General features: G+C 34.1%; 1 protein-coding gene across 1 annotated transcript in view; it reads right to left on the bottom strand.

Annotated features, from left to right (window-relative positions):
* Positions 1–629: 629 nt before the first annotated feature.
* Positions 630–13,348, bottom strand: part of SH3BGRL (SH3 domain binding glutamate rich protein like) — a 70,426-nt gene continuing 57,707 nt past the window's right edge. Inside the window, exons 2-4 of the mRNA XM_010985883.3 lie at positions 11,815–12,000; positions 7,508–7,588; positions 630–1,936 (exon numbers count right to left, since the gene is read on the bottom strand). Coding sequence (XP_010984185.1) covers positions 1,904–1,936; positions 7,508–7,588; positions 11,815–12,000 — 300 coding nt within the window. The 3' untranslated portion in view covers positions 630–1,903. The remainder of the gene's footprint in view (positions 1,937–7,507; positions 7,589–11,814; positions 12,001–13,348) is intronic.

Here is a 13,348-nt window from a genome sequence, read left to right on the forward strand (position 1 = left end):
GGTCTTTCATAAAAGGGGCCCCAGCATGGCCTTGAAGGCATTTCCCTAATATTCAGAATTTCACTTGCTTTTCTTAGGTCTACCAGACATCTAGTGCTCAGCTGACCAAAAAAAAAATCAATTTGGAAAGACTTAATACAACCTTTTACTTTAAATATATATATATATATTTGTTACATTGTACATTGTAGTTAAGTAGATATAAACATCTAGAAATGCCATCTATTTTTAAAGAATGCCTGTTTTTTGACAGTGTTAACTTATTTGATACTAAAATAAAAGTAAAAATGCCTACATAAAATACTACAAGTAGGATCATCAGCATTTAATAAAGCACAGGAGAAAATATTGATGAAATTTTTTTTAGCATTTTCCAGAATCTATTACAAAACACCTTGCTTACTCCAGAGTTCTCCACAGCATATTTTTGTACACAAAACAATGGAATAATTATTTGTTTGACTCCAGTGTGTATGCAAAATTCAGAGCTCTAAGGAGGAAATTTAGAAATTTCATTCAAATTGTTTTCTTTTTGTTATTTTCACTTTTCTCCTTCCCCACCCTCTAAAAACTATATTATTAATCTAAAGTTATTATTACACTATTTAGAAACTCCATAAACATATAAATTATGTTTCTCAAAGTAGTAAGTTTATTTTAAAGCATTGCATCAAGTTTGAATCTCCATAAACAAAGCCATGTCTTCATTGTATACTGATTTTGGCAAAGAGCACAGACTTGCATCAGATGATATGATAAAGTAATTTAAAGGTGTTTGCTTTTAGCAATAAAATAATGTGGAACTAAAGTACAATATATATGTCTCCTGGATGATTTAGGTCATAATGTTTCTAGTCTTCTTGTAAGTTTTCAAAATTAACATTTTTTAAATTGATCCTTTTATCTGATAGTAATTCTATTCAGTGGAATGGAGGCATAGAAATTATTCTCTCTGCTTAGATTAATGTACTCATACAGTATATGCCTAAGCTGAAACAAAAAGGTCAAATGTCTGAGAGATAGTGGCATTTGTGATCACAAGTTGTTTTGAAAGGGAAAAAATGAGTTCCAGTGTATTTAAAAATAGTTAATTAAAAATCTGAGTTCATTGCAAAAGAGGCCATTTTAAACTTATTTGCCATCCCACTTCCATAACATACATATGCATATTTCACTGGGGCAAGCAACTTAGTAATATGATTGCATCATAGCTGTGTACTTAAGCAAGAAACTTGTCAACTGAATACATCTTTTTTTTTTGTGTGGGAGTTCACCAGTGTTGACTGGATCAGATCAGATCATTTCCTGATCACTGAAATATGCAATGAAAGGCTACGTTTATAATTCTAGAAAACCTGTGGTTCAGTACATAGAAGTTTCAACTACAGAAGAATGGCAATGTTATAATTACCATAGGAAATTGTCTGACATATCATAAACATTACCTGCAGCTACTTTTTAATCATAATAATGTCACATCAAAAAGGTACATATTTTTGTTTACTAAAGTAAATGAGGCAATCTGGGAATAAGAGATTCTTTCTTTCTCTCTCCTTTTAAAATTTCTCAGTGGAGAACTATGGATATACTTAAGCTGCAGTAAATAATACCAAAAAAGGGAACAAGTGTTTGCTTTTTAAAATCATTGAAATACATAAAATGCCTTGGCAGACAACAATATTATTCAATGACATCTACTTAAAATTGTATGTTCATCTCCAAAGCTCATCATAATGTTCACATTTTAATTATGTATTCATTTTGATTGTTTGCATTTGAAAACAACAACTAATCTATTATTTCAACATTAAGCCTATTTCTGTTGAAGCCAAGATAATTTTGCTAGTGTATAAAAGCAAAGGAGACTCCTTTTTCAAGATGCTTAAGGCAGAATGTTTAAGGTTCATCCTTGCTGCTTTGCCTGAGCTTCTGCTTCCTGAAATGAAAAACAAACAAAATAGATTTAAATATCACAAATCAGACATCCATGTGTATTTTGGTTAGACTATATAGTATCTCAAATTACTAAGACTATTTAAAATCAGAAAAATGGCCCCCAGAAAAGACTGCTTACAAATTCTGAATAGAAAAGCTATAAAATAGAAACTTCGGCTAGAAACAGATGTCATAGAGAACTGTCTAGTCATTACTAATTGTTTGAAATAATTCCATAAAAGCAAATGATTTACAATTAAAGTTGACATTTAATTTAAACGTAGATGATGTCCTTTTTGTGTGATTTTTCACAAAAATTGAGTGTTCAAAAACATTGTCACCCACAGTTTACAGTCAGTTGGGGTTTTGTTTAATTAAGGTTTAAGTTACTTTTAAAATGTGTTGTTTGTCAAAATGTTGTTACTTTTAAATTTCATTTCAGTAGGCACAAAGAGGTAAGGTCATCTTTCTTTTCCTTTGGACAGTGAGTACTTCTAGCATAGGAACTCTGACTTATGGGTATGTTCTGGCACCTAACTTAGTACTTGGTACAAAATAAATTAAACAAAAGTTTATGGAATTAAAGATGGGTGGCAAGAGTGACTTTGGTGGAAGAAACTTCAGACTTAAGTTGTAGAAATCATGTATGCTAGACAATATCACTCTAAACACCTGTCACTAATTGAATACTTTGACAGTCTCATGAGTAACAGCAGCTGCATATTCCAAAATAAGCCTCTGATATAACCTCAAAAGAAGGGGGAAAAGCAAACAAATAAAAAAAAGATGCTACATTTTTGCCAAAAAAGAGGTAGAAATGATAGAAATAAGGAAACTAGAGAACACTGTAATTCATTCTTAATACATCTTGAACACACAGATGTCATACACTACTGATTCACCTTCCAAAATCCCCAGTCAAAAAAAAATGTCCTTAAGCTCTTCTGAAACCTCTAGCATAGTGTTTGGCTGTCAAAATGAATACATCTTAGACCCACACTATGCATTTTGTTTCATTTTATAGAACAAGCTTCCAAAATTTTTCTCACACAACACAATAAATTTTATACCAAGGCCCCTCAATGGCCCAGCACATATAGTTGGGGAAGCAGTGAGATAAAAATGTGAGTATGTCCTAATGTGAAGTCCTTCTTATGAGCTCCTAATGACTCTGAGTAACTAGTATTTTGGAGACAGTCTAGTTCCCTAAGTCACATCTTATCAATCTTTGCTGTAATTTATCATAAATTCCTTGGCTCTCAGTTATCCTTTTTAATGGAAGAAATCACTAGTACAAAAATCCAGAACAAAAGGCAATTCAAAAATTATTTGTAATCTTTCTTTAGAATATATTATATTTAAATTATTTACTTTTCTAATTGTTTTATTCATCAAATATGTAAATTGTGCTAAAAGCTTTATTATTACCTAAAAATAAGCAGCCAGTATATGTAGAATCACATTATTTAATCAACCAGAAAGCTTTAGAAACCGGCATATGAGGTGTTCTCCCCCTCCACTCCTACTATAAACATCATTCTATAAATGTACTAATTTTGAGTCAGATAATTCTGGGTTCAAATTCCATATCTGCTACTAAATTATTGTGTAGCCTTGAACAAATAATGTAAATTATCTGAGCATCAGTTTCCTTCTCTGTAAAATGGCACTGAGGACACCAAAGCTCATAAGGATGGTGTAAAGATAAAATGAGATGTATGTGAAGTGTCTAGCTCAATGTTTTAGCCCACTGCAGGTATCCATCCTTCTTTCCTGCTTTTCTCCATTCCACTTTTGGCCTAGTAACTAAGACCAACACCACAGCTAAGTGTTATTACATACACTTCTCTTGGAGATGCAGTAGAATAGGATGGGCTTAGTGGAAATAGAAATCCTTCAAATTTCACACTAGGGGCAGATTTCCATGGCTCCTCCCTAGAGGAGGGTAGTTCAACCAAAGGTAAGGAGAACATTTTTTAACCAGTATCTTCTATTCCCTCAACATATTAGTGAGCATGGTTCTTCAGGAGCATGTTGGTTTTCCCCTCAACATGAACATCACTGGATTATTATTTTTTAGTAAAAATATATGCTATTTGATTTCATATCAAAACTACCAACTACACTGCAATGTAAGAAATGCTAGTTCTAAGAACTAATCTTTTGTATTAATAAAAGAATACATAGTAAATATTTATATACCATGTTTAAATGCATCCAATATACAAAAAAATATAAAAATTACTTGTCTTCCAGATAAGAATTCCTTGCTTTGTGGAAATATTTGGCAATGGGTACTTTTAAATATCAAGCTTTCCAGTGCAGTGGTTTTTAATAATTTTTAAATGTAAAGAGAATGTATGCTAATTATTTGGAAAATAAAGAAAGGGAGAAAAACATGCATATTAGCTATTACAGTTCCTTTCAGTCTCTTTTTATCCTATACACAGATCTTAAATGTAATTACAATGTTAATTATACAGTAAAAATAGTTTTGCAGCTCATTATAATGTATCTTTTTACAAACTATCATTTTTTAATGAGAGCATGAGTTCATTCAGTGCATAAACCATTTTTGCTGACTCTGTTTTTGGACATTTAACTTGTTTCCAAATTTTTTAAGCTTATAAATAACATTTGATTTGTTTTTATCCATAAAGACTTTTCCATGTATAGAATTATTTTATTAGGCTTCAATACCCAATGAAATTACTGGATAAAGAACTATAAATATTTTTGAGGTCCTTGATACTTATTTGGCATTCTGGTTTTCAAAAGGCAATACCAATTTATACTGTCACCAATAATATATATGTTTCAAAGCACTCTTTTCAACACTGAGCATTGTCACTCTGTTTTATATTTGCTAACTTTATAGATAAAAATGGTATCTCATTTTGTCACATTTCTATGTTATTACCGGTGTACTTTCCCAATGCAGGTTAATTAGTAGTATTTCTTGTTTTGTATACTTCCTGTTCAGCCAGTTCTTTCTGGAAGGCTTATTGTTCTGTTAAATTAAAGGGGGGGGGGACTCTGAAAGCTGAGCTGAAAGATAGAAAAATCATCCTTCTGATATTGAATTTATCACTTTTAATCTTGGAAAAACCTATTAAATATTAATATTCAAAATCTCCCTATCACCCAACCACTCTTTAACTCCAGTCAATTCCAGACCTCTTCTTGTTATCCCAATCTACCATTTTCCCCTAGTTCAAGTCTTGATAACATCTACTTTTCCTTTACTCTATTCCTCATCTTAGGATTGAACAAACAAGCTGACTGGCTCCACTATGAGTTCATCAACTCTAACTTTAGCTGGGCCTCTCATTTTGCTCAGCCATCCTTCCATTCATGATTTTAGCCTACACCTTAGCTTATTTTCAACAAGTGAATCCTTTCAATTCTCCTCAAATTTCCCATCACTCCTAGCAGATGATCTTTCTTCTTACTTCATAATAAAGATAAGATGTTTTCAATGTGAACTTTCCCATAACCTCCACACACATTAAAATTTCTTTCTATTTTTATCCTTTCCTCATTCCCTCCAGTCTCAGAAGAAAATTGCATGCCCTCTCCTTTACAAGACTAACTCCTCTCTTGGATCATTCATTTTTCTGTTTCCTTCATGATTTTTGCTTCATTTTCCAATCACTCAGGTTAGAAGCCTCAGAGATAGCTTCAATCCTTCCCAGTTCTTTACATACCCAAGTATTTTATAAGTTGCTAAATCTTATCACGAGTGATGTTTCTGTGTCTCCTAACTCCATCTTCTTCTATGGCTGCTATATCACTTTAGGGCTTCTCCATCACTTTTCTGGACTCCGAAGGTATCCACTCACAGGTCAACCCATCTCTAACATATCATTTCTCCAATGTTTCACAATCATTACCACTGCCAAGTGTATTTTCTTAAGACATAGATCAAATCACATCTTAAAATACAGAAATAATCACATTACTGTCTTCCTCCATTTCCTATAATGGCTTTTAGATGTCTAGAAGATAAAGCTGAAGTTATCCAGCACAGCATTCATAATCTGGTTCCAACCTGCCTAGCCAATCTCACCTCTTAATGAATCCCCCTTTATTTAATATGTCCTATACTGGATTCATGCTATATTACACTCTGCTCCCTGAACATATCATCAGGTGTAGCTACATCCCAATGCACTGGTTCTTGTTGCTGCCTCTGTGAAACATGCTTAGTTTTACTTCAATATTTCAGAATCCCTAACAGCTCAAATGCTACTTCCTCTATGAAACTTTCCACAAACCCTTTAGTAGTAATTTATGATTATTTCCTCTGGATGCCTACAACAATTTATTCACACCAGCCATACAGAATTTATTTGTCTGCATGTCCCTCACTAGGTTATAAACACTTTGAAGGTACAGACTATGTTGTATTCTCTGTATTTGCCCTACAATCAATATCAAGTCAATGTTTGACACTCAGTAAATATTTATTAAATGAATAAATGAATGAATGACTCCTACTTTTCATTGAAAGAGAGAGTCATCAGTCATAGAAAACAGACTATCTTTCCTTTTATACTTCCTCTAATATGCACTGAAATTAATTACTTAACTCAGATTTTACTAACTTCTTTAAAGAAAAATGCCTTACCTAACATTTCCTACAACTTGAGTTACAGAAAACCTAAAATAAGACATTTTATCCATGGGAAAAGAAAGTTTGGCAAGAAAACAGAATTTCACAGTGACTCAAACAACAATGCCTGTAAATGGTCTCTAGTGAAAACACAGACTCTCAAAATTGTAGGAGGAGCTGGAGTTTGAAGAATCTGTTTAACATAAAATTAGCTTCTAAGAGCAAAATGTAAAATAACAGAGCAGGGGACATACATTTTGATTAAACCAGACTGTGGGTAAAAGTAATAAAGTAAGAGGCAAAGGCATATTTGAAGTTCATCGCTTTGAGACATTTCATAAAATAGGCAATCTAATTTTTGATTTTTTTTCTTTATATGGTGTCCCCTGGGAACACCGCCACTTGGAAAATTAATTTGTTATTGACAGGGGAAAAGCTCCAAATTCAGTCAGCAATTTAGTGACCAGTTTTGACATTCAGATGTTGTTAGTTAATTTGAGTGAGTGACTCTAGCATTTGCTCTCACACAAAGATAATAGATACTGCCAGGAAGATTACTATGAACTAAGATGCTTTCTATCCATGTAGAACTGTGTATGACAGCTGGAATGGTAGAGTCTTTAAAATTGCTAACCATTTATTTGAGAATGGGTCAATGAGAAGTTTACTGCCTTGGGGAGCTTGATAGGGAAGTCATTCCACCTACCTCCCATTCACATACTTTATGTATTTGATTATGCACATCTGACTGCCCTACTAGGGGTTTTATGCATTTGATTATGCACATCTGACTGCCCTACTAAGGGTTAAGTGCATGCAGAGCAGGGATATTTCCCTTTAGCTATGTTGCACTGACTCTGGCTTAATCTGAGTACTTAATAAAGGTGGAAATCTTACTGATTAAAAAACCTAGCAGCAATAAAACGGCCTATAAAGAAGGGAAAAAAAGAATCATACCTTTGAACCAGGTGGGGCTGTCAAGCCTAAAAAGGCATACACTGCATTATTTTCTCTGGCTTCAAAGAAGGCATCATAGTCCTTGATAAAAAGAAGGTAAGAAAAATTAGAAATATTCAACCAACAAAGGAAAGAAAAGGGAACATTTATGCAGAATGATCTGACTGGTCAGTATCTTTGAGGGCAGATAAGCTAACTAACTTCCATAATACTAGAATTCTGGACAGAGTAATAAAGAGGCAAGGCATATTGGATCCCAATTAATGTGAGTTAGAAGATATGCTGTTCTTTCATACCACACAGTACTTAAATCTGCTTCAGGGCAAGTGGCTTTCTCCACAGCCCAAATCGGCTAACTATTTGCCAGTAAGACATTGCTTATTTTTGATACGAGGCTGTTGTTCCAGTTCTCCGTTATTTCTCTTCCATTATTTATTAAGGTAGAAATGTTCTCAGAACCTACAGTGGGCCAGATAGTAACTACATATGCCCATGGCCATAAAAACAGTAAATCTGTGCTGTGTTTGGTGGAAGGGTATGGGATTTTCATAAAATATGACTGGAAGAGCAAACAATACACAAAATGTTTCAATCCAGGGATCCAATAAAACCTCACATGACTAAATTTGATTGGGCTGCCCATAGTCATCCTCTAAGTCACCACACATGCTCCAAAAGTAACAAATATAATTATCTAAATTTGACTATGACATATAATCAATAGCCAACCTACTTAGAAAGCACAGCCATTGTCTATATCTGCCCTTAGTTTGTTTGATTTAGAACACAAAGAGAGAAACTTGGCATTTTGGCTGATTTATTAGAGGTAAAAAGTACCCATAATTTGCTGACTTCTCTAGAGATTGCATCACCAAAAGATCAGCTATTACAGGGTTCTTTTCTAGCACGTATAATTCCTGGCACCTGGAAGATCTAGAAGTATAAAGTTTAAGGCCTCTCAAGCCATTGATGACCCTAAATTTGAACCACATCCCAAGAAACATCAGAATTCCTCTCTTATTTAGGGACTTTTTAAATACAGTGTTATTTAGAGCCACTGAGATCCCCTCAAGGACTGACTCAAAGCATCTTTTTGTTACCCTAGATATTGACAAAGGAATAAAATAAACAAAACACATTTATAAGCAACCTCCTATACTCTTTGAACTCACCATTCAAAAACAAAACTAACTGGATCTTTATACAAATTCTATACTGAGACACATGACCTATAAGCTAATCAAAGTAAAAAAACAACATACATCATCACTATACTCAGGCACTTGGAAGTAACCTCAAAATGCTAGTTAAAGGAGCCCAACCGTTATACAAAAAGTATTTCTTATTATCATCAAATCAATAAAAATAACCCGTGTTAGTCTTTAAAATCATGTGAAAGAAAGCAGGTCTTTAACTACATTGAAATCTAATTATAAAATACTATGTAGGGTACTCTAGTTATCTCTGTTTCAAGTGTTTTGGGGTCAAAGTACATTATTTTTTGGCCTCAAACTTAGCAAACACAAACAGATTGTAACTCTGAGAGAAAAGAATAGCAGTTTCTCAATTAAGCCAGATTAATTAATTTATTCTGCAGATATGTATTGAGTACTTACTACATGCCAATCACTATTCTTGGTACTAAGAATACAAGACTGTGACATAATCTGTTTCTTCTGTAGGAATTTTCTTGAGGAAAAATAAAGATACTTTATTGACATCTCTGGGATTCCAATAACATCAATCCAGAATGTATTCTACCATATATTGGTATCATATTAATTATTTCATAGAAATGTGCTTTAGTTCTTCATATACATAGCATAAGCTCTTTCAGAAGAGGACTACCCTTAAAAATTTTGTATCTTCTATAGCAGAGCTTCATCTATGTTGGTAGGGTAATTGTTTCAGTCACATCCTAATCTGGAAATAAGAACCTAAGCTATAATTCAGTGATTCTTAAAAGGAGGTAATTTTCCCACCACAGACATCTGACAAAGTCTGGAAACCTTTTTTGGTTTTTTCACAACTGGGAAGGTGCTACTAGCACTCATGGATAGAAGCCAGGGATGCTTCTAAACATCCTGAAATACACAGGGCAGCCCCCATGAACCCAAAATGTCAGTAGTGCCAAAGTTGAGAAAACTTGAGATAGTTTAAAGAAGGGAACTTAATATGAAGAACTACTTACAAAGGATTAAAGAGCTGAGAGGCAGACAGGACATGGTGAGGCAACCCAGAGACTAGCAATGGCAGGAAGCTGCCACCACAGCTAGTGCTGGAGGGAAAAGTGGAGAAGGTGGTATTACAGAGCTAGTCCCATGAAGGAGCTGTAGCCACTGTCATGGAAACCTCCAAAAACAGGAAGGAGAGAGATAACTTGGTTTTTCCTCTCCTCCTGTCATCCACTCTTCCAACCAGTGCTTCTTATTATCAGCCACACCTAATAGGCAGCCATTTGGTAATGGACACTGGGAAATATAATTTGCTGAGGTCAGCTCCCCACCCCCAATACAAAATAAAGCAATAAAAGAAGGAAGATGGGATCTTGGAGTAGACAGGAAACTAAACAATGTAGTGGTTTAAAAGAAAGAGTAAGAGCTTCAGGATAAAACAGATCTAAGTTTAAATCCTAGCTGCAACATTTACTAGTCATGTGATTTAGGAATTCAGTTAACCTCTTTTAGGCCTCAATTGCTTCATCTGTAAAATAGGAATAACAGTACCTATTTCATGCGATTTGTATGAGAACTGACTAATATTATACACATAAAGTATGTAGCACAATATACATATAATACACTTTCTATGAATGATTGCTATACACTTTTCTCCCTAAGAGTCTATATTGGGACAAATCTTAATTTTTATCATTATTAAACTCCTAACTTGGTGTCTGGCACACAGCAGGCAATCAACAGAAATTGGATTCCTTTTCCATTAACACCATTTGTTTGGTCTGAGTGTCACCTCCTGCCCCTTCCTTTCCTTCTTCCCATTTCTTAGTGACACTTGCCTTTTTTCCATAACATACTCCATTCCCTTGTAGTGTGGCTTCCAAGGGAGAAATAAACCAGGTAAACGTGGCTTCTCAAACATTACCCTTATAACCCAAAATGTCTTTGTTTTTAAAAGGCAAACAAATTGAAATTTGTGCTTCAAAAAAGAAAGGTTAAGACAATATATGCTGGCTTCAATTGGACTGGATGACCTCTGAGGCCTCTTCCAGCCCTTGAAAGTCAACAATTTGCAGAAATTTCAAATATAGAGGCACTGAGGTTTCACTATCTAAATGAACAGCTGAATTGCCTTCTCCTTATCTGCAGAGTATGTCTTTACACACTGGCCCTGTTTGCAGTAACAGAAGAAATCTTCAGGCCCCTCCTCAGAACTGATGAATTCAATTCAGAGAAAATATTTTACTTCTGAATTTTGCCATATCCTCCCCCAGATGCTCTGAATTGGCACATAAAAGGATCCCCACCAAAAAATATCCTCACTCCCATATAAACCTATGAGTTAGAAGATTTGGATTGCTGGCTCTAAAAACATTTTTTCCTCAATTATGCTAATTCTGAGGACATAGCAAAGCAAACAATTCTTTACTGGAAATTCCTATAGCCCTTCCATATGATTTCTATACCAAGTCATCACATGGATGTGGCTTCATAACCACTCTCTGTTTCAGGTGTGTATGATTATACCCACATGCCACTCCCAACCAACTCTTTAAGAAAAGAGGCTGTTTTCTATTAATACTTGTACTTGTCATGGTAACTAGAATGGCCATAGGGTACAAATGTTACTTAAATATCCAGTGAATAAACAATGAAGGGAACTACTTCACAGTTTAAATGAAGACTAAACAAGATGGCATACTTGAAAGTACCAGTCACAAAGTAAAAACTCTATTTTTGCTTCCCTCATTCCATACATAAGTTCAATTAGCTAACTCAGAATTTTAAGAACATTCATTAATGATACCAAAATAGAAATATTACCTTTTAGCACAAAGTAAGATATTCCTCTTTTTAAATTGATTTTAATCTAAAAAATAAAACACCTGACTTTTCAGAGGCTTCTTCTTGGACATACCAGAAACAGTATAAATGCTCTGGTCTGTATTTATACATTCACAGGTATTTTGGTGACTGACTCATCCCTTTGTTTCCTAGTAGAAGGCAAAATACTCTAGCTGCCTAGGATGGATGCATAGGATGAACAGAAGAAATGACTGTATGAAGATGTGGGGTGAGGGATTTAAGGTAATCCATTTGAAAAAACAAGAATTTAAATTGGTTCCTTACCCCACGGTACTGGCTTTCATTGAAAATCTGAGGCGGCAGGGGGTACCCTGTTGCTGGTCGACTGTTTTCAGGTACATTTTCTCTCATCCACTTCCGATTCTCTTCATTGGCTGCAATATCTTTTTCTTCAAATCCTATCTTGTTAGCTTCTAAGAAACCAAGTACATCTTGCTGTTTCTTCTTAATCTAGGACATAAAAGACAAGATACTATATTGTTGAAAAAAAGTGTTTATTGTTTTTATTTTTCAAATTCAACAAAAAGTGTTATGAACTAGCAGAAATGAAATCAAAATCCGTGGTTCACAGATACATGGTTTTCCCTCTATTATTTTGTCGTTAATGATGCATCACAAGTGGACTGAAGAGCTTTCAGTTCACAGATCCTTTTATCAATCTGACTTTTTCTTTTTCTTCCATTGAAATTCCCACATCTAATCATGCAGAAGAAAAGCTAGCTAATGCATATCAATAACCTAAAATGAAATTAACTCAAAAGTGTGAGTAGTGGGAAGATGTGTTTCAGCCCTTGTTGAAAGTCATTCCAAATGATCTATGTCTACTTCCTGTCCTAATAAGCATCATATAGTTAACAGAAACGAATCTTTCCTTGAGAATGTTACAAGCCACTACATGTCAATTTTTATCATTTAGAACAGAAACTGAATAAGAAGATATAAGAGCTAAGCCCACGTGTATAATAAGTTTGAAATATACCTGTACTATACGTTAGCCTTTAACATGTGCTGCTAAGGAATCTTAGAGATAATACACTTATTTTGTCTACTAATCATACCTAGGAGAGAGCTTTAAAATAGTAAAATTAATACTTTTTAGTTAGGTTTCTCCTCTGATATGCATTTCTTTTAGAACCTTAATTCATATATCTATAGTAATTTATCCAAATTTAAAACTATTAGCAAACAGTTCTGAACTGCAGAGCACAATCAATAAATGTTTCTTCATGGGGCTACATTAAAAAGACACATGGAGCAGAAACATTAGAAATATAAAATCAAAAGAAACAGTCTTCCTAATGGAAATTAAAATGCAAAATAAAAAAATTTTCATACAGTCAAATCTAGATTTATACCGTGCCCCTCCAACACACACATGCATGCATATGCAGAGGTTGTATTTTTGTCCTTGTAACTTGTTATGAGTAATTTTCTCTCTCCTCACACAACCCCAGGAAAAAAAATTCTCAACTTCTCCCAATACGAACTGGAATCTCTACAGGCTATTTAGATCAGAGTACAGAATGTCCTCCTTTAAAGATCTGTTACAGCCCAGCAAAATTTGCAGCAAGATAATTTTTCTAATAGGAATCCTATTTCCTTATTAACTTATAAAGTCAAGCTTTCATTCATAAACATAACATATACCTTCTTTTCAATTTTGAGGATAAACAATGGAAAAGTCAGTAAAATAATCAGGAGTGATGGAAGGTTCAATTAAATCAGTGGTTCTCAATCTCCATGATACAATAGGGAGTGTTCAGTTTGTATGAAGTGTGTCAAGTAATTTGTCCATTAT

This window comes from Camelus dromedarius, chromosome X, assembly GCF_036321535.1.
Source record: "Camelus dromedarius isolate mCamDro1 chromosome X, mCamDro1.pat, whole genome shotgun sequence".
Classification (NCBI taxonomy): Eukaryota; Metazoa; Chordata; class Mammalia; order Artiodactyla; family Camelidae; genus Camelus; species Camelus dromedarius.